The following is a 27,375-nucleotide window of genomic DNA, read 5'->3' as shown; positions in this document are numbered from 1 at the left end:
TCCCTGCTCTCCCCAGCCACTGTGGAACTGTTTTCTCAGTTGCATTTTTAATTGTTGCACAGTTGATTTTATTTGTCTTGTATCCTGCAACCTTACTGAACTCATTTATTAATTCTAATAGTTTTTTTAGTGGATTCCATTAGATTTTCTATAAGATCATATTGTTTGCAAATAGAGGTGATTTTACTTCTTCCTTTCCAGTCATATGCCTTTTATTTCTTTTCTTTTCTTTTCTTTTTTTTTTTTTTTTTTTTTTTTGCCTATTTGCCCTGGCTAGAACTTCCCAAACAATATTGAAAGAAGTAGTAAGAGCAGACATCTTTGTCTCGGTCCTGATCTTAGTGGAAAAGCTTTCAGCCTTTTACCATTAAGTATGAATTTGGCCATGGCTTTTTCATAGATGTCCTTTATCAGAATGAGGAAAAGTTCTTCTTTTCCAACATTGTTGGATTTTCATCATTAAAGGCTTTTCATCATTAAAGGCTGTTGGATTTGTAAAATGCCTTTGTTGCATCTCTTGAGATGGTCATGTGGTTTTTGTTCTTTATTCAATTGATATAATGTATTAATTGATTTTCAAGTGGTAAACCAACCCTGCATTCCTAGGATAAATCTCACTTGGTCATAGTGTAGATCCTTTGTATGTTGTTGGACTCGGTTTGCTAGTATTCCATTGAGGATTTTTGTGTCTGTATTCATAGTTTTCTTGTGATAGCTTTGGTTTTTATCAGGCTAATTCTGGCCTCATAGTATGAGTTAGAAAGCATTCTACCTTTTGGAAGAGTTTGAGCATAATTTGTATTAATTCTTCTGTAAATGTTTCATAGAATTCACAGGTGAAGCCATCCAGTCCTGTACTTTTTTATGTGTAAGTTTTTGTTTTCAAATTCTGTCTCTGTACTTCAGTCTATTTAGATGTGTAAGTATTGCTTTTTGAGTCTGTTATTAGGTAAAGTAAATTTAGCATTTACCTTTAGCATTGCATTGCATCTTTCTGTTCAACTGAACCTTTTATCATTATGAAGTGTTCCTTGTTATCTCTAGCGATACCTCTTGTTTTCAAATCTACTTTGTCTGGTGTTAGTAAAGCTACATATCAGCCTTCTTGGGTTAGTGTTTGCATGGTTGATCTTTTTTCATCCTTTTACTTTCCACCTTTCTGAAATATTATATTTAAAATATTCTACTTATAAGCAATATGTAGTTGGTTTTGATTTATTATCCAGTCTTAAAATCTTCATCTTTTAATTGAAATATTTAGCTCACTTACTTTTAATGCTATTATTGATATATTTGGGTTTGATCCTATTATCTTCCTATTTGTTTTCTTTTAATTCCATCTTTACTCTTTTTCTTTCCTTGTTTTGAATTAATTATTTTTAAATTTTCATTTTCCTCTCTACTAGATCTGCAGTCTTTTATTTTTTGCAGTTTCCCTGGAGATTGTAGCATGAGTTCTTAACTTATTAAAAGCTACCATGAATCAATTCCTTTACTTTTTCCCAGACAATGCAAAGATTTTCAAAGACTTTAACTCCATTTTATTCCCTTTCCTCCTTCTCTGCTATTATTATCATATATTTTGAATCTCACAAGATATTATTATTGTTTCATTGACAATTAGTATTCATTCAGATTTCCTCACATTTTTACCCTTTTGTTATGTTTTATTTCCTTCTGCATTATTGTGCTTCCATTTGAGACATTTTCCTTCTGCTCAAAGAATTCCCTTTAATATTTCTTTTAGTATAGACCTGTTAGTATCTATTTCAACTTCATTTGTGAAGGATAGTTTTTTTGCTGCATATTCAGAATTCTAGGTCTGCAGTTATTTCTTTGAACATGTTAAAAATATCATTTTATTGTCATCTAGCTTCCATTGATTCTGTTGAGCTTTTGGGGGACAACTTAATTGTTGGGTCATGTAGCATTATTTCTTTTACTGCTTGTAAGATTCTTCAGCAGTTTCACGCTGATATGCTAATGTGATTTTCTTTTTGTTTATACCACTGAAATTCTTTATCATTTCATTCAGTTTTTTGAGCATATTATTCATGAAAACTTAAATTTTTTTCTCAGTGCCTGTAGTGTATGGATCATCTGTGGGTCTGCCTTATTTGGCTATCATTTCTCTTGACTTTCACTCTTTAGGTCCTAATGAAATACTGGATATTATGTATGAGGATAACTGACTGATATCTTCCTCCAGAGAGGATTTTATATTCTTCTGAAAAGCAAATGACAATATGGGTAGCTTACCTGAATTATGTGGGGACCTGAATTCCAGTTTTGCTCTCCGTAAGACTGTATGGCACAATGGAAATATCTGCTTACTATTTTAGCCTGATAGCAGCTGTTTTTTTGCTTTGTTTCTCAGCTTCTTGCTCTACATATAGGCAGCTTAGGAATGGCAAATGCCATGACAGGAATATCATGCAGAATATTGAGCTCACTTTACAGTTCATTTTCTCTAACCTCTTGTGAGTTGACTGCCTTGGTAGTCCTGAACTCAATTTTAGTCTTCCCATCCTACTGACATTGCCACTGTTCTAGGCAGCCACGGTCTGTTTAGCCTGTGTACCTCACCACTAGAATTGACAAATACCCTAAGGGAAAAGAGTGGCAATGGCTCACCTTATTATATTTCTGTTCTGCCTGGGATCTTGGCCCTCTAGTCCTGATTGCCTTTGTTGCTCTTCATTGCTTTAAAACAGCTGAGAGGTTTTGCTTGTTTTGGGTTCTATTTTATTCAGCTTTCATATTTGTTTTCAGCAGGAGAGTTGAGTCTTCTTTACAGATAGTAGTGTAAATTCCCATCTGATGAGTTTTTAAATCATTTCTTCAAGGATATGATGTTAATTGCCATATGCTTTACATTCTCCAGGATGCAGTGTCAGCCTTACTTGCAAGAACATCAGCTGAGTTGTTAGCTGTGGAACAAGAATTAGCACAAGAAGAAGAAGAAGAAGAATCAAGACAAGAAGAGCAAAGGGGTCCAGATGGAGACTGGTTAAACAGTTATTTCCTTTTGCTATTGGGAACTCAAAGATGATGTGTTTACACATCTTACAATGAAACCTTTGTAGGCTCATGTTTTATTCCAGAATTATGGAATGCACTGCACCTTCAGGAAGCTATGCTAGGAAAAGTCTTTCCTTGGTCATGAGAGGGTTAAGGAAGTAACGGCAAGATTGTGGGCAAAGTTAAAACACTAGCCAGGTTCTTTGTTCTTGTTTCAAGTAATTTTAAAACATGATTTTCTGAGCTTTTTTTTTTTTAAGTCTAAACTTGATTTTGATAGATATGGTAGCTTATTGTAGAGTTATAGATAATTTTAAAAGTGACTCTATTTTTCTTTTATCTACCTGGAAGTACCATTTAGGCTCTAGGAAGACAAAGCAGGTATTTTAAAAACAACTTCTGAGTACTCATTTCTCTGTTTGTTACCACTCTTACTTTCTTTTTCTGTGTCCTTCCCTGTATCCATACCCAATCCTTTAAAAAGGGGGGCAGAGAGGGAAGTTATTACAGTTTTTGTCCAGGTTCATATATATGTAAAGAGCTATCCTTCCTGGATTGTACTGTTTTCTCTTAAAACACATTTTAGTGAATATTTCACTCTTTAAATATATATGTAAAATTGCTTGAGTTAATTTTTAATATATAGTTGTTTAGACTGTTACGTTTGGTTGAACTACTGTTAACACATGTGCATATACGTATATCGCATGCATTTGTATGTGTGTATATAGAAAACTTTTTAGAAACTTAGAGTGACAAGGTATATCATAAATAACGCAGTCATGGACATTTGGAAGGAATAGCTTCTACTGTGATGTAAAAAGATATAGATATACTTTGTCCTTATCAAAAGTCCTTCATAGTGAATAAAAGTCACAGCACTGCAAAACAAATATGAGAGTGACTATAAGGTTCATTATAGTATCTTTAAATAGTAATTCTCATATATGTAAAATACAATTTGTTTCACACATATTTCCAAACGGTACATTTACTATGTAAACAAAGGAATTTATAACTCATAGTAGTCATTAATGGTTCCCCTTATGTTCACTTCATGGCTAGACATTTATTAACTAGTCTGTGCCAGTTTGTCATACGTCACCAGTCAAATTAAAGCTGAACATTTAGTTCTCAATGGAAAGAATGTTTGCGTTCGGAGAACATGAAACTCAACAGAGTTTGAGATGTTCTAAACCGTCCTAGTACTCCTGCTTTATATATTCCATATAAGCTGTATTTATCTTCTGGAGCACCACTTATACCACTTATAATGCCACTTCAGCCTATGCCAGTGCTTTTGTTAAAAATGAGTCTTCTGCTAGTTTAGAAGAAAAACTTCCTTAACATAGGATTCTCCTCGCTAGACCATGAGCACACTCAATAAAATGAGTATTTAAAATCCTTACTTGTTTATTCACTCTTAGCTGAGAGTAACTCCATTCTATTATATGATTAATTTTACAATAAATGAACAACGAACACCAAGTTATTTTATAGTGAGTGTCAATATTTTTAAATGCTAACATTAAACTCTATGATTTTCAGAATATGTCTATTTTAATATCTAGAAATTAGGTTAAATTCCATGAGTTTAACTTTTTAATACCACATTATGGTGATTTTGCTACAGGTTACTAGAGGGTGAAGTGAGGATTTTATTTTTTATGAGACATTTAGTTAAAAACCCCAGTGAAAGAAATGGCTTGGTTCATTATGTGTGAGTCTGTTTGTTTCCCAGATAACAACTTAGCATGCCCAGGCTGCGTGTTCATGGAGCATGCCTGCATACCAAAAGTGTGTTTTGTTTTTGTTTTACCATAGGCTAACAATGTTGAGAGAGGCCTCTAACGAAATTGTGGCTAAAAAAGAGGCTGAAGTTAAATTGCCAGAGGACAGTAACTGTACAGAAGATTTAAATTCATGCACTAGTGTGCCTGAGATGAACGAAGATGGGAACAGGAAAGAAAACAACTGTGCCAAAGACCTCAGAAGTCAGCCACCTACTGGAACACCAACACTGGTGACTATTCCACTGTTCTGTCTTAAAACGGATGCCTTACGGGCACCATGTGGACTAGGGAGATGCGTGCCTGTCTCCTTAGGTGTAAATCCCATGTCAGGATTTTGTGCCGAAAGCTGATCGTGAAAGGCGTGTGTGGGAATAGGCTCTGAGAAGCATCATAAATGCTTTACAGTTTTAAAATGGGCCCAAAATATTCTCCACTTATATTTGGAGAATATGTAAGAAGAGAAATAGTTCTAGCTACTTTAAACCTCTATAAATATTCTGTGAATATTAAAAGTATTTTCTGAATTCCTTGGATAATAACAGGATGTCTTGTGTCAAGTTCCGTATATGTAGTAAGCTTTATTTCCATTTCAAACATGAAGTAAACATTTAAAGTTCCTTTTGGTTAGGCGATGCCCTGATTGGAAAGGTGACAGGTGACTTAGTTTAGGCACAAGTGCCGGCCAAGTTATTAAACAGGTAACTTCGCTAGTTAAGTGAGAGATGTACTGAGACTGTCAACCTCATATGGGGAAAATATTTTCAAGCTTTGAGGATGCCCACACACTGGGGATATTGGTAATAGAGTTTAGAAAATTATAATTTTGTATTCCTGAGAAAATAATATTATGCCCTGAGAACTTCCTTTCTCAAAGGAGCAAACTTTCATCAAGAGGCAGGTTTGGAATCAAATTATACCTATAAGATAAAAAACAGACATCTGCCTATGCCTACTGAGTTTGTATTTTGAGAACCTTCCATTTTTACTTAAGTTTTATTTTGGTTACATTTCTAAAGATCCAGTAAAAATACAACTCAGCTTCACAACAGTTATGTTTATACATGTATAATTGCATATTCTATTTAAACCTACATGTTTGTGGTATATTTCATTTTCTTATATTTAATTATCTTTATCATTTATTTGGAAAACAGTGTAATCAGAAAGTTGAATGAAGTTTAATGATGATATATACCCAAATAGGATTCTTTATAAAATCATTTTAAATTTAAACCTTCATTTTAATGTTCGACCTTGTGGAGGCAGCACCTCTATTTATGGTGCTTGTTGGACAGATACCACAGTGCCTGCCCTGCAGAACTTCCCAAGAACTCACACTGCCCGCTGTGCAGAACTTCCTAAGAACTTAGCAGAAAGCCACTCTTGGTAGAAAACCGAAGAGAAATTCTCCCCAGAAGTACTTCAGAAGTACTATAGTCTGTAATGCAAAGCCTTTCTCTTAGGAGTGGCCATAGTGCTCCATGAGTCTCTGTTGTAACATTAGATATTTTTTCTTTCTTAGAAGAAAGGAGCATAATGTTTACACATCTTCCAGCTCCTGACAAGTTGTTAACTTCTTTTATAGGTTGACAAAGAGACAAACACTGATGAAGCCGCTAATGACAATATGACAGTTCGCCCCAAAGAGCGCAGCAGCCTGAGCTCTAGACAGCATCCCTTTGTGAGGAGCAGCGTGATAGTGCGCTCACAAACCTTTTCTCCTGGAGAGCGGAGCCAGTACATCTGCAGGGTAAGGTGGCGGCGCTGGCCGCGAGGCTCTGGGACTGCAGCTTCTTCCCTTCTGGTAGGGAATGGCCTGCAAAGGAGAAGACTGTGCACTGGGAGTCTTTACATGACAACTACAAATGCTAGAAATGCTATAAAATAGATGTAGAATATCACGTGCTTATGGTCCTTTTCAGTTTGTTTGTTTTTCCGTCAAATTTAATGTCTCCTTGGTTGCAATGTGATTTATTTGGCAAGTAAGCAAAGTTTACGGATCGTAGTGCTAAGTGTTCATATGTTATTTGGACTTCAGTCTGTATTTAGAAACATAAAGTAGTTTTTTGAGATATATGTAGTCTGTATATTTCTATTCTGTATCTTATGTCCTTCAAACCATGTTAGTCTTGTTGAACTGAGAATTGTGAATTGCATTTTAGAGCAAAAATCCTCTTTTAATAATGCTTATAAACACTGATCACATCCATAGTTCTGTGAAGAAAATGATGAGATTTGTATCAATTTGCCAAATTCTACTTCTAGAAGTATTTCTGATTTATCTAGTAAGACAGACATAATATTATAAACTGGGTTAGAAATACTTTTTAAATTCTAAATTTATTCATTCAGTTCAACACGTTTTTATTAAGCACCTGCTTTTAAGCACTTTCCTAGATACTTGGGATTCATTTAGAAACAAGAGACTCAGAGCCCTGCCATTGTAGAGTTTACGTTCCTGGGAGTCGAGCCAGACCACAAGCAGTAAATATGATGAACAGGTTATGAAGTATCTTGGAAGGGAATCAATGCTATGGACAACAGTAGTGCAGGGGGTTGGGGGTAATACGCAGGATTCAGAGCAAGCTGCATTTCAGTAAAGATTTGAAGCAGAGGAGACAGTGGGCATGGGCTATCTGGGCTGAGAGCATTCTAGATAGCACAGACTGTCTCAACTCTGACCTTGAGCACAGTGCTTTATGCAGACCTTCCTTTAAAGAAACAAATATCATGTATTAGCTAAAAATACAAAGGATAATTTTATTTAAAAAATATATATAAGTAGCTTAAACATATGATTTTTGATAGCCACTACCAAAAGGCAGCTATTTAAATTATTTCCAGGCATGGTGGCTCCTGACTGTAATCCCAACACTTTGGGAGCCTGAGGGGAGCGAATCACCTGAGGTCAGAAGTTCAAGACCAGCCTGGCCAACATGGTGAAACCCCATCCCTACTAAAAATACAAAAATTAGCTGGGCATGGTGGCGTGCACCTGTAATCCCAGTTACTAGGGAGGCTGAGGCAGGAGAATTGTGTTAACCTGGGTGGCAGAGGTGACAGTGAGCCGAGGTTATGCCACTGTACTCCAGCCTGGGTGACAGAGTGAGACTCTGTCTCAAAAAAAATTACATAAATAAATAATTTAAGAAAATGAAGTTATTTAACGAAACAGAACAGGAAAAACTTATTTGAGGGGATTTAAAAAATAAAAATAAACTCTTAACTATCACTACCTGCTTTACTTGGTAAATGTCTCAGTCCCAAACTTCCACTTGCACTCTGTTTGATATGCAGTGATTTTTTTTTTTTTAATCTTTTGTTGCCAGTTAAATCGGAGTGACAGTGACAGTTCAACCCTGGCTAAAAAATCACTGTTCGTGAGAAACTCCACCGAACGCCGCAGTTTGAGGGTCAAAAGGGTATGTATTCCCTCAACCACGTCCCACTGTCCCTGGACCAGTCCAGAATTGTGACTTGTCAGCACAAACTCCAGAACCACGAAATGAATGTCAGTGCTCCATGCACTTGACCTACTGAATGCAGCCACTGGGATACACAGAGACGCAGATGCCATGGCTGCTATGGAGATGGAGGGTTGTGAGGGCATTTATTCATCATTGGTGTGGAACCTGTGATGGTTAAGACTGGAAATGCAGTTTCAGTATCTCTGGAGTAGGGGCCTGCTGAGCCTGCAGGGGTATCAGACAATGGTAGAACACATTTCTGATGATGCTGCATACCATGTCCAGGTCTTGAGCGATTGTGGGAAGGGGTGTAAGACCTGGTACCTTTTCTGAAGGACACACACGCTGGTAAAGGAGGAACACACAGTTTTCGTAACTTGCTTAAACAGGTATCTTTAGAAAGTTCACACTAATGGGGGTGGGCAGCTCAGGTGGCATTTTCCTGGAGGTCATGGGTCTCTGCATGAGCTTTAAGGATAAGTCTAAGAGAATAAGTGAATTAACAGGTTGGACTGTTCAGGTAGTTCAGAAATGCCTGTTTACTTGCCAACAGCTGAAATACTAAAGGAAAATATTTGTTTACTGTGATCCTTTTGGCTTAAAATGTGTGGTTTGGTGAGTACAGACCACCACATGTGCTGAGCTCTGTCGATGGTGAAGAGCTTGCACCCTCAGGAGTCCATGGTCTAGAGGAGGACGCAGCACACACAGGACTGTCCCAGCTGTGCCAGGTACGATAGGGAATGAGCCCATCTAACTGAGAGAGTCAGAAAGACTCACTTGGCCAGGGGTGGGGGGTCTCGACACTTGAATAAAATTTCAAGAAGAAAATGGTAGCTTTGGGGCCGGGTGGGGTGTGATGGATACTGGGTGCTGTGAGTAGGTGGCATAAAATGATACTGGAGCAGGGACACACAGGGCATGAGGATTGTCAGGTTCTGCTAACAGCTTTGGCACTGTGGATAGGAGGACCAGGCATGAAGCCTGGGAAGATGAGTCAGAAGCATTGTCATTACCAGGGCCACTCTGGTCTCATGCCGCCATGTGCAGAGTAAAGAGATGCCTGGCCAGGCAGCAGGGGGTGCCCCTGGTTTAACTTCCTGGTTACTTGAAAGGCATAAAAGCATAGAGGCAGATGAGATGTGCTGGCATTTATTCAGCATTCATCATTTTCAGGAAATTCTGAGATGTCGATTTTTCAGATTACCAAACTTTATGCTTTAAAAGCACCTAAATTTTTATCATCTTGTGTGAAGAGTCTTCTCAACTCCTTTCTAAGTCACTTGCCTTCTTAAGCAGCATGTATTTTCAGGGATAGTTTCACTCTTCAGATAAATGTTAACCAAAAGTGTTTATGAATCAAGGAGCTGAGAAACGGTTGGGTTACTGATAAACTTAGTTATCAGGACTACTTGACACAGACAAAGGTTAATCCTGAAGTGTGTGTAGAAGATGGTTTTAAATGGTTTTTAAAAGTAGACAGATACGGTTTGATAGGAACAAGTGAGGAATGGTATTCTGCTTTAAGAATTATAGCATGAGCAAGGTATAGAGGTGTATGAAGACAAAAGTATCTGTAAAGATGAGTAAAAGGTTCGCCTGAATAGAAGAGCAAAGCGCCAAGTGTGTGAGGGATGAGGTTAGAGGGGCACCCACTGGCAGTGGTGTGCTGCACCCTCCTCGCGCTGGCTCACAAGAGTCAATTGTGTTCGTCTCTTGCCAGTTAAATCGGAGTGACAGTGACACATCACAGTCAGAGCTTGAAAATGGTGATGGTAGGAGTATTTGCCACATAGAAACTGGCAAACCCTGCAAATCAGTGCTTTCTTCTCTCCTAGAGAGAGCCAGTTATTAAACATTTACCAGCAGACTCTTGTATATGGAGTCCTTAGGCTCTGTGTGCATGACAGCTAGGAGGGATTTCTGATTCTGAACAGTAAGTAATACAGTCAAAGATGATGTATGTCTACATGATTCTTACTGTGTAATGCATTTGTAGAGAGGAGAGGGTAGAGGTTGAATAAAGGGAACCTAAAAAATAAGAATGTTACACAAGACCATGCAATATGTACTGGATGTGGAGGAAGAACAGGAGGACGCAGTAAGAGTGACTCTGACTTGGGCTAAGGCTCTGAAATCAGAACAGGGACAGACAGGCCCCCTCCCTTCCGTCTGGCATGAGCACTACCATTATTCCAGATCTTCAAACTAGAGTACTTGTCAAATTTGAGTCCCTCCTCACTCATATCAAATAGTAACAGTTCTTATTAGCAATCACTTATTTTGCATTCTGTCTGCCAGTAATCTAGGCAAGAAATACCTCCTTGCTCCCCTCTGCTGGTGCAGTCTCCCCTCTCACCCAACCTTGTTTAAAATCTCCTCCTCAAGTGAATGGGCCCTGACCCTGAGTGATCCATCCCCTTCCCTGACTCCCTGTACACTCCTGCGCTCACTCACAGCTTCCTCTCGCTTAAGGTCTCATGTCATTCTGCAGTCAAAGTCTTCAAGGGCAGAGATTGTGTCTTCTCTTCCTAGTACTTTGCCTGCACAACCCCAGCAGACGTTTATTCATATATGTTCAATAATTATTGCTTGATGAATGGGTTAAGATTGCCCCTGAGAAGAGCCATGGTGATTCAGTGGTGAAAGTACGTAGCACACAATGGGAAATCAAGGAAGGCAACTCAATTTAAGCATTCTGATTAGAGGAGAGAGTCAAAACCTAGCAACATTGTCCAGCTATATTCAGGCCGACTGTCATGGATATGATAAGAGTTATATGTCCTGAAATGGAGGAAACAGAAGTGTCTTGCAATGTATTTATTTATTACACAAGGCAGGCTTCATGTAATCAATTGGTCAGGCTAAGTAAGCCAGGCTGTACTATGGTAACAACTTTAAAAATCTCTGCGGTATAAAACAATAAAGGTTTATTTCTTGCCCAGCTACTGGTTCACTGCAGGTTGGCAGGAGGCCCTGCCCCATGTTGCTCTCACCCAGGGCCCATGCTGATGGAGCCTCCCTCTGTGGTTCTTTGCTCTCCCTCCAGCAGGGGACAGAAATGTGCACCTCTCACACTGGCTTTGAGAGGCTTCTGCCGGAAGTAAGACACGTCTCTCCAACTCACCTGCCATGGGCCCGAGCAAGTTGCTCCTGCCCCTTAGGCCCTGGCTTCTAGGGCGCAAGGAAGCACCATCCATCATGCGCCAGAAGGAGGGAAAGCAGGGTAACCACTGCCTGTATAACCAGGGTGTTCATCATTCTGTTTCTAACTATCCAGACGGTTTGCCAGTCAGTCCTTAGAAGAACAGCACAAGAATGCCCAGTACGGACATCTCTAGACTTAGAACTGGACCTCCAGGCATCCCTGACCCGGCAGAGCCGCCTCAATGATGAGCTGCAGGCACTGAGGGACTTGCGGCAGAAGCTGGAGGAACTGAAAGCTCAGGGAGAGACTGACCTTCCACCAGGCATGCTGGAGGACGAGAGGTTCCAGAAGCTTCTGAAACAAGCGGAGAAGCAGGTACACAGCTCAGGGTCTGTCATCTCGGAGGGGCTTACATCTTTTTTAAAGCATGCCACGTAGAAGGTACCCAAGTTACGCTTCTTTTTTGCGCATAAGTCTTTGGATGTTTTACTACAGCTTGGAACACATTTGGAACACATTTTTCCCACTGCTATAGGCCCTTTTTTTTTTTTTCCAAACTGAAAATGTTGAAGGAACAAGGAAGCTGGGAAAGTGGGTGTGGCAGCAGGGGATGGGTGTGGCCAGTAAGAGTGAGGGCGTGGCCAAGGGGGAAGTGGGAAGTAGTCATAATTTCTCCTCCAGATTTTTCTCAATCTCAACGTAAGACTCGGCAAATAAATACAGTATAACTTTGGGCATAAGTGAGACATTTTGTTTGGATTTTCTATGGATGTCTTTTTAAGGTTCATTAACCACATCAATTGTGAAATACATTGCTAATTTTAATGCTACTAAATTTTCACTTTCATTCTTATCTTAAAGAAAAATTACACTTTGTTTATTGACATTCTCCCTTACCTTTCACCCTACAAATAGCTATACCAAAAAAAGATGAAATCACTTATTTAAAAATAGAGTATTTTTGGCCGGGTGCAGTGGCACACACCTGTAATCCCAGCACTTTGGGAGGCTGAGGCGGGTGGATCATGAGGTTAGGAGTTCAAGACCATCCTGGCCAAGATGCTGAAACCCAGTCTCTACTAAAAATACAAAAAAATTAGCTGGGCGTGGTGGCACGCACCTGTAATCCCAGCTATTCGGGAGGCTGAGACAGAGAATTTCTTAAACCTGGGAGGCAGAGGGTGCAGTGAGCCGAGATCACACCACTACACTTCAGCCTGGGCGACAGAGTGAGACTCCATCTCAAAAAAAAAAAAAAAAACACAAGAGTGTTAAAGAAACTATTTCCATTATTTTGACACCTAAATATTACTGAAATTTTCAAGAATCTGCATACATATGAAATTGATTGACTTTCTCGAGAGTAGAATTTATATTTTGGTTTAGAAGTGTGTATTCATATCCATATGTAGTAGCAAATAGAATTTTCCATATAGCTGAAATACTAATATTACAAATGCCAAAACGTTGTTTTCTTTCAGTCCCTTTGGATGGGAATGTAAAATAGATTAGACACTTCCTGAAACTAACAGAAAATCTTATCTATGATATAAACTGCTCTTTTTGACCCAGAGTTGTTACTTGATCGTGTCGTGTATAGTACTATCAGGAAAGTTTGAATCGTTCAGCTGACTGGAACTACTGATCCTAGATGGAACTCAGAAACTAAATGAATGAATTTCAAGAATCAAACTGGCACCAGTAATCTTTAAAGAAACTTTAAGCAACAAAATGTATTTCATATCTGTATCTTATCCCACCTGATAGAAGGAAACCTTCACATTCAGTAGGACCTCAGTGTTTGCTTAATGCGAAGTTCAATGGTAGGCCTTACATTTGCCACAGCAGTGGATACAGGATAATTAGACATTGCCCTGGTTTCATAAAGGAGATGAGCCAGACACTCCAGGTCCATGAGAGCAGTGCTTCCTGGAGAGGTCATGAGAGGTGTCATGGAGGAGGTGGCACTTGAACTGGCTTTTAAAGTGGGAAGTGGAGCTTCATAGGGGTGAGAGGCCCAGGACTGTCCATTAATAAAGGTCCAGATGGGCTCCAGACAGTGGAGGGCTGTGGGCAGGAGCCTGCAGGAGAGTAGGGCCACAGCATGTGGAAGGTAGTCTTATGAAATGGAAGATTGAATTATAAGCAGAAATGACCTGCGCTTATGTTTGTAACCTCAGTAACCATCATTTTTACTCTGAGTTTTTAACTCAGCATTAGCAATAATTTCAAACTCTTGGTTGACTTTGACCTACTTTAATGTCATGGAGAAGCATCACAGTCTTTGACTTTTATGGGTCAAAGCCTTCGAAAGCTGAATTGGAGTTTTACAACTATAGATGCAAACAGAACTTTGTGTCTTCGGTTGGTTGTTCATTTCTAGTGTGTCATGATATGAAATTCTAAACCTCTAGGTATCAATAATTACTAAAACTATGGGACTTAAGGTTTTTACTTAATATCATAATGCAAAGGTTCATCCATAAATTGCTTGTTACCGTATTTCATTTTTCTTGACTTATCTAATCTCCATTATATAGAGAGAAGCTCAGTAGAGCAAAAAACAAAAGGAAAAACAGACAAAGCTCTGGCAAAATTAATGAAGAGAATATACAAATAAAGAATATTACAGAAGTAATGAGTGACAGAACTACAGGTAATTGTGAGATTTAAAAAATAATTACAGCTGAGGTGGGAGAATCACTTGACCCCAGGAGTTGGAGACCAGCCTGGGCAATATAGGGAGACCTTGCCTCTACAAAAAAAGTTAAAAAAAAAAATTCACTAGGCATGGTAGCATGCACCAATTACTTGGTCCCAATTACTTGTAAGGCTGAGGTGGAAGGATCACTTTAGCCCAGGAGGTAGAGGCTGCAGTGAGTGGTGATTGCACCATTGCACTCCAGCCTAGATGACAGGGTGATACCCTGTCAATCAGTTATGAAAAATTAAAAAATAAATGCATACACACACACACACACACACACACACGCACTCCCAGTGCTTTGGGAGACCAGAGTGGGAGGACAGCTTGAGGCCAAGAGTTTGAGACTAGCCTGAGTGACATAACAAGATCCCATGGGGAAAAAAAAAGTTAAGTTAGCTGAGCATGGTGGCACATACCTATATAGTCTTGGCTATTCTGGTGACTGAGGCAAGAGGATCACCAGAGGTTTGAGGTTGAAGTGAGCTGTGATCACCCCACTGAACTTCAGCCTGACTGACAGGAAAAAATAATTGAATACTATCAAAAGTATATGCCTACAATTTGGACATACGTCTAGGAAAATATACTAGAATGGATGTTTGGAAAGAATAAAAAGGATGGAAAATCCTATAACTCTTTTAAAAAAGTAGAAGTAGTGATTAAAAATCTATCCACAAAGAAAATGTAAGTTCTGGATGCTTTATAAGCAAATTCCACCACACTTTCAAAGAAGAAATTATCTCAATTTTATACAAACTCTTCCAGACACTAGAAAAAGAGGGAACACTTCCACAACTAATTTTATGTAATCAACATCCCTAAAGCCAACACTAGACAAAGATACTATCAAAAGGAAAATCACAGGCCAGGCCAGTTTCATTTATGAATGTAGATGCCAGAATCCTGACTAAAAAATGTTAGTAAATAGAATCCAACACTGTATTAAAAAGATAATACATGTTGACCATGTTGAATTGTACAGAAGTTTTCTTTGGTTTGGTTTGGTTTGGTTTTTTGAGACGGTGTTTCGCTCTGTTACCAAGGCTGGAGTGCAGTGGCATGGTCTCGGCTCACTGCAACCTCTGCCTCCCAGGTTCAAGCAATTCTCCTGCCTCAGCTTCCCAAGTAACTGGGGCTACAGGTGCACACCACCACACTAAGATAATTTTTGTAGTTTTGGTAGAGACGGGGTTTCGCCATGTTGGCCAGGCTGGTCTCAAACTCCTGACCTCAGGTGATCCGCCCGCCTCAGCTTCCCAAAGTACTGGGATTACAGGCATAAGCCACTGCGCCTGGCAGGTTTTTTAATATTGGAAAACAATGAATTAAAAAAATATATGTTGACCCTGTCAAAATGTCTAAGAATATTTTTAATGCTAGGAAATCTATTTATATAATTCATTACTTTAACAGATTAAGGAGAAAAATCATTTGGCCAACTCAGTAGATTCAGAAAAATATTGAGAAAAGTCAGTGTTCTTTCATGTTTAAAAATCCCAGTAAGTTAGAGACAGGAACTTCCTCAACTTGATAAAGAATAACTTAAAGTAAATGTGATCATAAATAGATAAACATTAGAATCATTTTCTTTAAAATCAAACACAAGGCATTCACTATCCTTCTGTTCAACATTGTATTAGGAGTTCCTAAACAGTGCCATAAGGCAAGAAAAAAAGTAGAAGCAAAAAGATTGGAAAGAAATAAAGCTGCTATTATTTACAGGTGACATTGCATACATTAAAAAATTTGTAAGTTATTACAAATAGTAGGAGTTTAGCAAGATGGGTGAGTAGAATGATATCCAAAAGTCTGTTGCATTTCTTTACACCAACCAGAAACACCTAGAACATTTAATTAAGATAATTACAACAGTATCAAAGAATATCAAATATCAAGAAATAAACTTAACAAAAATAGTACAGTACAAAGAAAATTACAAAACCTACTGAGAAGAAATGTAAAAGCAAATTCATGGAGAATTTATTACATCCATGTAGAGCAGGGGTCAGTAAGCTTTTCCTATAAATGACCATATATTACATATTATATCAAATTATACTACAATATAATGTAACTGTATTATAACTAAATATCAACAATGTTAAATATTCCCTGTTGCCATATGGTCCCTGTTGCCGCTATTCAGTTCTGCCATAGATAAAATGTAATTAAATGATGTATTTGCGTTCCGATAAAACTTTATTTACAAAAAGAGGTGGCAGGCCATAGTTTGCCAATTGTTGATATAGAGGAAGAATTAATACTGTAGAGACGGCCAGTTCTTTCTAAAATGTACCATAAAGTCAATGTAATTCCAAGCAGAATACCCACATGGTTCTTCATGGATAATGATGCAGTTAATGAAAAAGTAAAGGTCAAAGAATAGCCAAGGTACTTTGGAAAAGAGTAACAAGGAGAGGGACCTGCCCTACAAATTTATTAAACTGCTAAAATAGCAGGAATTTGTGGAGGAATTAAGAGATTGGTCATGGCATGAATACAGAGCTCAGAAGCAGACACATCTGTATGGAGCGTTGCTGTGTGATGAGGATGTATCTGTGTGGAGCACTGATGTGTGATACATAAGTAATAGGGGAACCGTGAAGTTTCTGAAGTGTTCTCTGGAAAGACAGTGTGGCAGTAGAGTGTAAGTGACCATGGCTAGAGCCAGAGGCTCCTTCCCGGTCCCCAGCGCCAGACATTTTCTCATGAGATAAAGTGAGAGAGACTCTGGCAGATCCAAAGAGTAAGTCTAATACTTATTGAAAAAGAAGATTAAGACCTTCTTTTAAAAGTAAAAGTATCATAAATATACTGTTTTCCTGAGTGGGTTTTTTTTTTTTAATTGTCTTTCATTGTAGAATTCTGCTAAGATTCTTACTGTTGTTGAGGGATGATTCAAGGTTTGGGGACTGATAGGGTGACCTGTGTTTTCCTTCTACACTAAAGAAACTTTGCATTTGCTCTAAGTAAAGTAGATATAAAGTAGAAAGAGTCTAGAACCCAACAACCCAAGGAAATCATCAGGGCAGACACACTGCTCAGAGTCTCTGAAAACTGGCAGCCAAGTCAGAGTTGATATTTGAGGCACACATGTTCATTTTAATGATTTGTCCCTTAATGAGCCAGTCAAAAATGTGTGTTTGTTTCCAACTGAAAAAAAAATTAAGAAGGAGTTCCTTGGGAAACTTGAGCAGACTTATTTTCTGTAAAAACACAAACACACCTCCTAATGCAAATCCTTCCTCTCCAACTCCTGTGCTGCCTTCGACTTAGAGTGTCAACTCCCCAGGGAAGCAGTGAGGCTCCTTTTGCTTCTTTGGTATTACAGTGCCTTAGTAGATGTTCCCTCCAACCTTGGCAGAAGTCTCCTTTGCCTCATTCAAGCTGCTCATCTTGTCGACCAGCCGTGATTTTAGCCCTCTTTGAGTTTTGCTTGCCTCCTGCTCACCACTAGCATAGAGGATTTCACCCTGGGGCTTACTGGTGAATAGAACAATGCAGCCTGAAAACGTGATGAGAATCTGACTGGTGCACACTGTCTGTGGCCTTAGCGTAGCTTGGCCATGTGAGGGTCTCTGCCCTGTCCTCAGGGAGCCCTTGGTCCAGTTGTGCCTTGGTGACGCTGAGACCAAGTTTCAGGAATATCAGGGTCTATGGATATTATCAGATCAAATCAATATCTCTTAGAGACCTTATGTACAACACAGTTTTGAAATCAACCCTCAACGCTTTTGACAGACTGTTCTGAAACAGTTTTCTGCTGTTTTTGTTCCCACCATCTCATACGATGTTCACAGCCGTGATCTAGGAAAAGAATGACAGTGCGAGGGGAAAAGTGCCCAATTCATTCTTCCCGGGGTGCCGAGATCCCTGACACCCCTTGTTTGTTTGTTTGCTTTCGTCCCTATCATACCGACCTATCATTCTGTTCTCAGTGACAGAAATAATGGTAGGAATGTGGGGCATGCTTCTCAGACACATGATAAAGTTGAACTAAATTGCCTTGGAAATGACCTCTTTGGGAGCTGTCATCTCTGTCATTCAGTGCAACCGTGTGTGTGACACGGATGGTTTTTTTCACTTTCATCTCCGAATTGTCAGCATTTAATTATTCCTATTGCAGGGCATCGCCTAAAAATGATGCTGGCTAACGTACCTGACGGGTGCCGTCCCTTCCTGTGCCTGCCTCAGAGCCAGTGTCTTCATAAAGGTGCTGTCATAGCTGTGTGAGGCTTTTGATTCTTTAAAATGTCAACACAACCCAACATACTTGAGTACAAAGCCGGGTGGAGTTGCCCTTGCCAGTAGAGGTAACATTAATGCCACGTTGGATGTATTTTGCTCAAAAACAGGCCTTCTGTTACGCACGTGGCAGTACTCTCTTAAATGGTGTGAAAACTGATCGCTGGGCTCAGAACAGCCCAGGATTAATCTGAAGATCATGGGACTGTTCAATTTGGATCAAGAGCACAAAGATTTGAGAGAGCCAGGATCTCCTTTGTTTTGCCCAGTGAAGGATACAGGCAGGCCTTGTTCCAGTTGAAAACTGTCTGAAAAAGAATGACACTTTAGAACTCTCCTTTGTAAAATAGTGCTTTATTTTATATTAATTTACAGTTGTTTAATCACTAAATGATGCCTGTGCATAATTCTGGCCTCATAATACGTTTCTGATGATGATTAGAATCATCCTTACATAGGTTGCATTGATGATTTTGCTTAGAAATTATTCTTAAGGCCGGGCGCAGTGGCTTACGCCTCTAATCCCAGCCCTTTGGGAGGCTGAGGCTGGTGGATCACGAGGTCAGGAGATGGAGACCATCCTAGCTTACATGGTGAAACCCCCTCTCTACTAAAAACACAGAAAAATTAGCCGAGCGTGGTGGCGGGCGCCTGTAGTCCCAGCTACTCGGGAAGCTGAGGCAGGAGAATGGCATGAACCCAGGAGGCAGAGCTTACAGTGAGCCGAGATTGTGCCACTGCACTCCAGCCTCAGTGACAGAGCAAGACTCCGTCTCAAAAAAAAAAAACAAAAAAAAACAAAAAAAAAGAAATTATTTCTTAATAGAAGAGTCTTTTTGAGACAGGTCCTCTCTCTGTTACCCAGGCTGGAGTGCAGTAGTGTGACCACAGCCCACTACAGCCTCAACCTCCCAGGTTCAAGCAATCCTTCTACCTCAGTGGTTGGGACCACAGGCACACACCACCACGTGGACTCAGATTATTTATTTATTTTTTTTTGGTAGAAACCAGGTTTCACTGTATTGCCCAAGCTGGTCTCGAACTCCTGGGCTCAAGCAAGCCTCCCTCCTTGGCCTCCCAAAGTGCTGGGAATGCAGGTGTGAGCCACCATACCTAGCCTAGAGGATTTCTAATCTTTATTATCTGATGAACCAGCACTTAGTTGGTTTTAAAATTAGTTTGCATACCAGGATAATGAGGGAAAAGAAGATCCCAAGGATCTTTCTCTTATGATCATGGTAGAGCCTGAGATAAACACTTTTTTTTTGACTTGGAGTTTCACTCTTGTCAACCAGGGTGAAGTGCAGTGGCACAATCTCAGCTCACTGCAACCTCCACCTCCCAGGTTCAAGCAATTCTGCCTCAGCCTCCCAAGTAGCTGGGACTACAGGTGCGCACCACCACTCCCAGCTAATTTTTGTATTTTTAGTAGAGATGGAGTTTCACTATGTTGGCCAGGCTGGTCTTGAACTCCTGACCTCAGGTGATCTGCCCACCTTGGCCTCCCAAAGTGCTGGGATTATAGGCGTGAGTCATCGCACCCGGCCTGGGATAAACACTTCTGTTCTACTGCTTCACCAAGAGGGTGCAGCCCGGGGGAGCTGAAGAGAGACAACAGAGGAGATGGCCGCTAGTGTGCTGCCTGCTTGCTCCCTTGGGACCAGCACCCAGCGGCCATGCTAACCGCATCTCACAGTCATCCCTCAGAGGAGAAAAGAGGAAGAATCGTTCTACCCATGTGCACATATGACTGCCAAACAATCTCATGGCACACGTTGGCTTCAACAGAAAAGCCATGGCAGGGGCCAGAGAAAGGACATAAGGGGAGACACTAGTTATACCTTCCTGAAGTCCACCAGACCCCTCAGAGAGTTGATGACTGCAAGGGCATTGGGAAAGGTCAAGAGGATTTGAGCTGACATGTTAGAGGTCTCTTGTTCAGAATGAGAATGTGAATGAGAATGTGTTTTCTAGTTCTTGTCAAGAAAATTTCAGCTTAACAAAAGGTGAAGATACATCTAAAAAATTAAGGGCTAGTAAAAGCTGACAGTCTTAATAATTTGTATTCAGCTTTCTCCATGCCATTGCTATTGTTTTTCTAGATCACTACGGTGAACATCATAGGGATGCCGTTAACAGTTCCGTATAAAACTCCTTTGTCAGAGGAGTTGAACCTCATACACAAAATGCTGTCTTTTTATACACATGACAGGGCCAAAACTCTTTAGCTAGCCTGATGTTACCCAGGGAAAGAGCCATTGGTATATACCTGAGGTCCCTGTTTAGGGTCCAAGTGAAAAGAGACTATAACAGCAAGGCCAGGAGACTGATGAGTGCTTGTGGTGTCAGAGTCAGATCTTCTTGGATGCTGTTGTGGCTTTGCTTTCTCATTACCCTTCCCCATTGCTTTCCTTTACAATTCCTTTCTTCTTCCCAACAAAAAATAGGTAAATGAAAACAAACCAGCCTTATAAAAATATGCATACCTGTGGCTTATGTTTTTCCCATGCACTAATAGGATTTTACGTACTTACGTATGAATTAAGAGGATTGAAGTAGATAGCCACCAAGATCCCTTCTAGTTATAGAATTTTGTGATCTATTTGAGATCAAGTCTAATGTGCTTTCAGTGTAAATAGGGATTCAGAGAGATTTGTGGAAATTGAAGGCTGCATGGCCTAAGGGAACTAAACCTTGAGGGTACATGCAGTACTTTGATAATTCTGAAGTCCCAGGTGAAATGTGATTCCTGGAAGCTTTTTCGTATCAGGATACTCAGAGTGCAGTCTTACACAGGTTATGCAGAGTGGATTTTTTATCACACTGTAAGAAACTATGCTGTCTTAGTCCATTTTGTGCTGCTATAACAAAATGCCACAGACTGGAGAATTTATAAAGAACATAAATTTATTTCTCACAGTTCGGGAGGCTGGAAAGTCCAAGATCCAGAGGCTGCAGCTGGCAAGGGCCTTCTTGCTGTGATATCCCATGGTGGAGGGTAGGAGGCAGGAGAGAGAGTCCACTCCTAAAAAAGCCCTTTGATTGGGGCATTAAACCCACACATGAGGGCGGAGCCCTCAGGCCTGCTCACCTCTCAAAGGTGCCACCTTTCAGTACTGTTACAATGGCAATTGACTTTCAGCATGAGTTTTGGAGAGACAAACATTCAACCCGTAGCAGGTGCCAAGCCCGCTGCCCCTCCATTTTTGCTTCCTTCTACTACTGGCAGTTTCACATCAAGCGACAGTGAAAAAAGCTCACAAAACAAGGTGCATTTATCCTGCTTTCAAAATGATTTGATTCTCCCCAGTGCAGAGGGTTTTTGTCGTTATTTTTACCAACTCTGTGGATATAAACTGTTTGAGTTGTGTACTTTTCTCACCACTGAAATTTGCGAAAACCAGTTTTGTGAAAATACAAACTTTCCATTGTGTGCCTTTCGTTATAGCCACAGAAGCTCATGATAACCATTGACTTCCCTCACCTGCTTCCTCCTCACGTCCACAGCCATTTGTTCACATACACATGGGTGCACCAGCACCTGCACACACACACACACTAACTCTGCCACACTCACACAGTGCCCTTTCATCTCCATCATTTCCCGGTGCTACTGGGGATTTGTGAGCTTTTCAGCAAGATGACCATAAAGTGCCTAACGGTGAGCAAAGAGTCTGCCAGTTGCCATAAAAAATATGGCTCCTAGAAAAGCAGTGAATCAAAGCCAGCAGCAGATCCTGGATCTGCCTCCCTTGTCAGCGAAAACTGTCAGGTCTCAGGGTCACACTCCATAACCTTCCTCCTTTGTGGTCCAACGTCTGTTTCGTAGCTCAGAATAAAAAACAGAATCTTATTTAGTGTCCTCGTGTATTGTAAAACCCCCTTAGGAAGCAGAGCAAGAAGCTCAGGACTGTAAACTAAGACCGGATGGTGCTTTTTATTCCATTAGGCTTCTTCACACAACTATGAAGGAATCACTGGGCCTCTCGGCAGGCTGGGCTCCCACCATGTAGACTGGAGGTGAGTCCCACCTTCTGGAGTCCGCAGCATACGAAGAGGCTCCCAGGCCTCGTGAGCCGGGCGTCTTGTCGGGACTCTTGGGGTGAGGGGAAAGCATGCCGAGAGAGGACTGGGGTTCTTCCAGAGGAGCCTCGTGGTCCTTACAAAGCAGGAATTTCTTTCTTTTCTTTTTTTTTTTTTTTTTTCCCATAGAGTGTTTCCCTGTCAAAATGCCAAAATTCTGGTGCTAGACTGCAGAACTGCTAGACTTTTTGTAAAGCTTAAAATAATGCAAATGTTAACACTCTTAAAAGTTAGATCTGTTTTAAAAATTATGCCAAATATATTAATACACTGCATTCAACAAAATCTTAATGATTACAGTAAAGTATTCAGCAATGAGATTTAACTGCCTACAAAATTGTTTGGTATTGATCATTAGCAGCTGATAATAATTCTATACATTTTGCCACCTAATTTTTGGAGAAGGATATAGGTATAGATACAGATATAAATATAAAAACATAGAGACAAGTACAGTCTTCAATAAAGTATATTTTTATTCAGCAGGGAAGGAAATATCTTCCTATGTTCCCTGGTCAGCTTTATTTTTTTGTAAGACAAAGGCAAGTTTCAGAGTAATTTTGTAGTCACCATAGAAATGCTGGAAGTTGAAAATGTCAGCAGCCATTACACTACGTAGAGGGACTGCCAAAAGGGTTCTCTGCAAGGGGTAGGAGACCTCTGCGTTCCATTCACGTGGAAGGTGGCAAAGATGGAACAGGATGCTGTGAGCCTGTCCTATTTCCTATCTGATAAAATCACTTCTAGGTGAGAAAAGTAGGTTAGATTTTCTTACCTATGCATGATTCAGTTCCTTCCCTGACTTTTCCTGATATGTCTCTTGTTAAATCAGTCAACAGATGTCTGTTTGAAGAGTGATTTTTTTCCTTATGGTATTTTACGAAGAATTTGAATAGCAGCAAAATTTTTAGTCTATTTACTAATTTAGTAATTTGATATACCATAGCAAGGTAGAAGTCATTTCTCAGTGTATACTAAGTCAACAGTTCCTTATCTGGGACCTAATGAAAAATTACCCATTTACTAAAGATAGGACTTCACAAAGTAACTATCACATTTGTCACCCTTGTATTTGAATCACATAAATTCACAAGCTCCAGCTGGCAACTAAATTATCTCATCAATTACAAAGTAATCAAGAGACAACTGTTACTTCACAAATATAGGCTGCTTTTATAGACACAATCTTTCAAAACAGGGTGAGGAAATGGGGGGGCAGTAAAAAATACCTGGAAAAAGACACAGTGTGATGAAAAAAAATCAAAACTTATTGCAGTAGATGATTATTAGCAAAGTACTAAGGATGCCCCATTGTGGGTTATTTAGCTTTCCATAAAGTAGTTTCAGTATAATTTACTCTTTATAAGTATTTGCTGAATAAAGAGTTTTTGTAAAATCTCATCTTTGCTCAAAGTGCCACAGTATTTTTATTTGCAGATTTAAAGTGAGTTTAGGATATTTTTGCTTTGAGAATATTTTAATTTTTTTTAAATGTTTAAGTAACACATGGTTATTAAAACAAATTCAGGTGATGCAGAACTATATAAAGCAAAAACTAGAAGTCCTGCTTGGAGTTGTACTTCCCAGAGGTTACCACTGTTGACAATTTGGTGTATGTCCTTCCAGCTATTTTTTATGCAATGTGTGTGTGTTAGTGTTATTTGAAAGAGTTATACAAAAATGGGGTCATAAAGATAGATTGTTCTGAAATTTGCTTCTTTCCCTCACTTAATTCTAATACTATATGATGAATAGCTTTCCATATTAGTAAATGTTACTGTAACTCATTATTTTAATACATTCATTTGTATAGCTATATCACAGTTATTTAATTATTCTAATAACAATTTCCCAAATGTTCTATTATAAACAATGTGGAAACACACAGTTTTATGCATATTTTTTGCACCTTTCTGGTCACACTAGTATTCCTAAAGCATAAATTCTTAGTAAGAGAATTGCTGATAGTATCAGTTTGGCTGTGAAACATAGTCAAAGATCTTGTCTTTGTCGTCTCTCTTAAGCCTGAAGACCTTGTTTGATTTCCTGGCCTTAAAGGTGTCTGAAACAGTGGATGCACGTGGGATGACAAGGTCCTTAATTGCCCTTTTTGCCAGCACCAGCCTTATTTCCTTCTAATGTTTCTAACTGCTTAGTTTATAACAGAAGCAGTTGGCTTTTCAAGTCTGGAAGGATCCCAATTATGGGACTGTCTTAGATTGCAGGCGCAGGCTACCCACCACCTTTAGACCTTTACCTCAGCTGTTTTCTCTTCTACCTCTGTATGTCAACTGCATAGTTCTGGCCTGAGTTGATGTCCATCTCTCTCTCTCTCTGTCTCTGTCAGGTACAGCAAGAGGCAGCTTCTGAAATCACTGCTGGTTAACTAGTTTCCCCAACATCCCCAGTGAGAATTGGGAGGGAAAGTGAACAGGAAAGTTACCGTGTATTCACACCAGAGATTTTGCTTAGAATATGCCTTCTCCTAAAGCAGCTTTCCAAAAAATTGACAGAAGCCAACTCACTTATTTATAAGGCCCCACTGTCCCTCAAGACACAACTCAACTAAATTAAATTAGATTTGTTTATCTGTCAGATAACAGCTGGGTGCAGTGGCTCATGCCTGTAATCCCAGCACTGTGGGAGGCCGAGGCAGGCAGATCACTTGAGGTCAGGAGTTCAAGACCAGCCTGGCCAACATGGTGAAACCCCATTTCTACTAAAGATATAAAACTTAGCTGGGCATGGTGGCAGGCGCCTGTAGTCCTAGCTATTCTGGAGGCAGAGGCAGGAGAATTGCTTGAGCCCAGGAGATGGGGAGGTTGCAGTGAGCTGAGATCCTGCCATTGCACTCCAGCCTGGGTGACAGAGCGAGATTCCCTCTCAAAAAACAAAAACAAACAAACAAAAAAAAAGGATTTGTGTATCTGTCAGATGGAGATAACAACTGTTTTTAAGTATGTATTGGCAAGACTGATTTAAGACGAGACCACTCCCCCTCGTTAAATGTATATGTATTATATAATGAAGTCTCCAGCCATTTGATTTAATTAATTCCTTTTGTAAGACAACGTTGCAAGTAACTTCTGCAAATATAGGCAGTTGTCAGAAATAAACTACTGGTTCAAAAATTGTATTGAGCACTTGAGCCTTTATGAATTATGTTAAACAGGCACATCCTTTGCCCTCCTGAAACTTTTGGGCCCAGTCTAAACATCTCAGCCACCAAGGCAAACCTTGAGCCATATCCTAAGTGAATAACTAGGCAGCCTCTTAGCATACCTACAAGAGGGAGTCAGTGCCTTGGGTGAAGGACAGCAAATGGGGAACAGAGTCATCGTGGCCCCTTTACCCCATGACGACAGTCCTCACTGTGAATTACATGACTTTCTAATATGAATGTAGGAGGAGTAACAAGTCACACATTCATATTTAAGCCTTATTTTCTATTTCACAGTTTGTTTACATAGCTAAAGAATTGTCTTTTTAATACTTACTAATAAATAAACGTAAGTTTGGATTTTATATCAGGGAAGCTTTATTCAGTATTTTACAATATTAGGTGTTTTTAAAACTCAAAGTACAAATTAACACTAGTTTTTCCCTGATAATGGAGTAATATAAACAGTTATATGAATATACTGATGTAGGCTTATTGTGGAGAGTTTTTTAAACTATGTAATACATGCCTGCATTTATTTATCTCCAAATCTAATATAGCCACATGTTCACTTACCAAGATTTTTAAATGTCAAATCCCACTTGAATGAACACTACAGCCTAGAAATAATTTAAATAGGTAATTGTAGAGGGTTCATTAAGATAATTAAGGTGTAGCTACTAAGTGGAATGTTATGAAATCATTAAAAGTTACAGGCTTCTAGTTTCTGGTCCAACATATAAGGAGTTTGAAGTCTTCAATCTAACAGCAAGTAAAAAATTGAACAAAATGAAAAATCAATTCCTCTTAGATCAGTCAGAGAGGTGAGGTCATAGGGCAAACTACTATCCCCAGAATTGGAGAGACAGGCAAGCAGAACGAAGAATCACAACTTACTGGAGCAAGAACCTATGAGCAGTGACCTCTGCAGGAACCAATACTGGGGTAAGAAAACCTAAACTGTAATGAACATACTGCTGGAGGCTCACTACAGAGAAGTCTGAGAGTTAAAAACTGCAGGAGTACCCAGTCATGAGAAGTCGGGGGCTCTCCACGCTTGTGTTAGTTTTACTTCCAGGAGCTTGACTGGGTCCTCACGATGGATGTCGAAGAAAAGTCTTCTCCTGATTCTGGCAGAGGAAGGAAAAAAGTAGCCAATTGAAACATACAAAAGCATTCTGTTCTTCTTAGCAAGGCCTGTCCTCGGGAGAAACCATGTTCTCAGAACTTAACTGACTTAGATGAGGGAAATACTCAACTCTAGCCCCCTCTAGTCTTCCATGTGGAAGAAGGGAAATATCCAACTCCAGCCCATCCTAGATACTCTGTTCCACCTCAGGAGGGGAAAGACTGAGAAGCACTTGTGAAGCTCATAGCCCCGGAGCACAGGCCTACTCAAAAGACTGAAACCTGTTCACAGAGCTGTAGAAGACTTTCCTTCTTTACCCCCATCTTACCACCACAACACTAAAGGCTGTTTACCAGCATTTCTTTCACCTAGTATATTACGCGTGGGTTTGAACTGAAAATTACAAGGCATACTAACAGGCAAAAAACAGAGTTTAAAAGGCAAAACAAGCATCAGAACCAGACTCACATATGGCCGGGATGCTCTACTTCTCAGACCAGGAATTTAAAATGACTGTGATTAATATGCTAAGGGCTGTAAGGGAAAAAGTAGGTAATATGCAAGAACAGATGGACATCATAAGGAGAGAGATGAAAATTCTAAGCAAGAATCAAAAAGAAGT

The 27,375-nt window shown here is 39.7% G+C and overlaps 1 protein-coding gene across 1 annotated transcript in view; it reads left to right on the top strand.

Annotated features, from left to right (window-relative positions):
* WWC2 (WW and C2 domain containing 2) overlaps positions 1-27,375 on the top strand; it is a 209,906-nt gene that overhangs the window by 167,782 nt on the left and 14,749 nt on the right. The window contains exons 17-21 of the mRNA XM_023221024.3: positions 2,885-3,009; positions 4,846-5,044; positions 6,400-6,564; positions 8,144-8,236; positions 11,562-11,804. Of these exons, the coding sequence (XP_023076792.1) occupies positions 2,885-3,009; positions 4,846-5,044; positions 6,400-6,564; positions 8,144-8,236; positions 11,562-11,804 (825 nt within the window). The remainder of the gene's footprint in view (positions 1-2,884; positions 3,010-4,845; positions 5,045-6,399; positions 6,565-8,143; positions 8,237-11,561; positions 11,805-27,375) is intronic.

Source organism: Piliocolobus tephrosceles, chromosome 3, assembly GCF_002776525.5.
Source record: "Piliocolobus tephrosceles isolate RC106 chromosome 3, ASM277652v3, whole genome shotgun sequence".
NCBI lineage: Eukaryota > Metazoa > Chordata > Mammalia > Primates > Cercopithecidae > Piliocolobus > Piliocolobus tephrosceles.
Note: the sequence above shows the minus strand (reverse complement) of the source record. Positions and strands in the feature narration are given on the sequence as shown.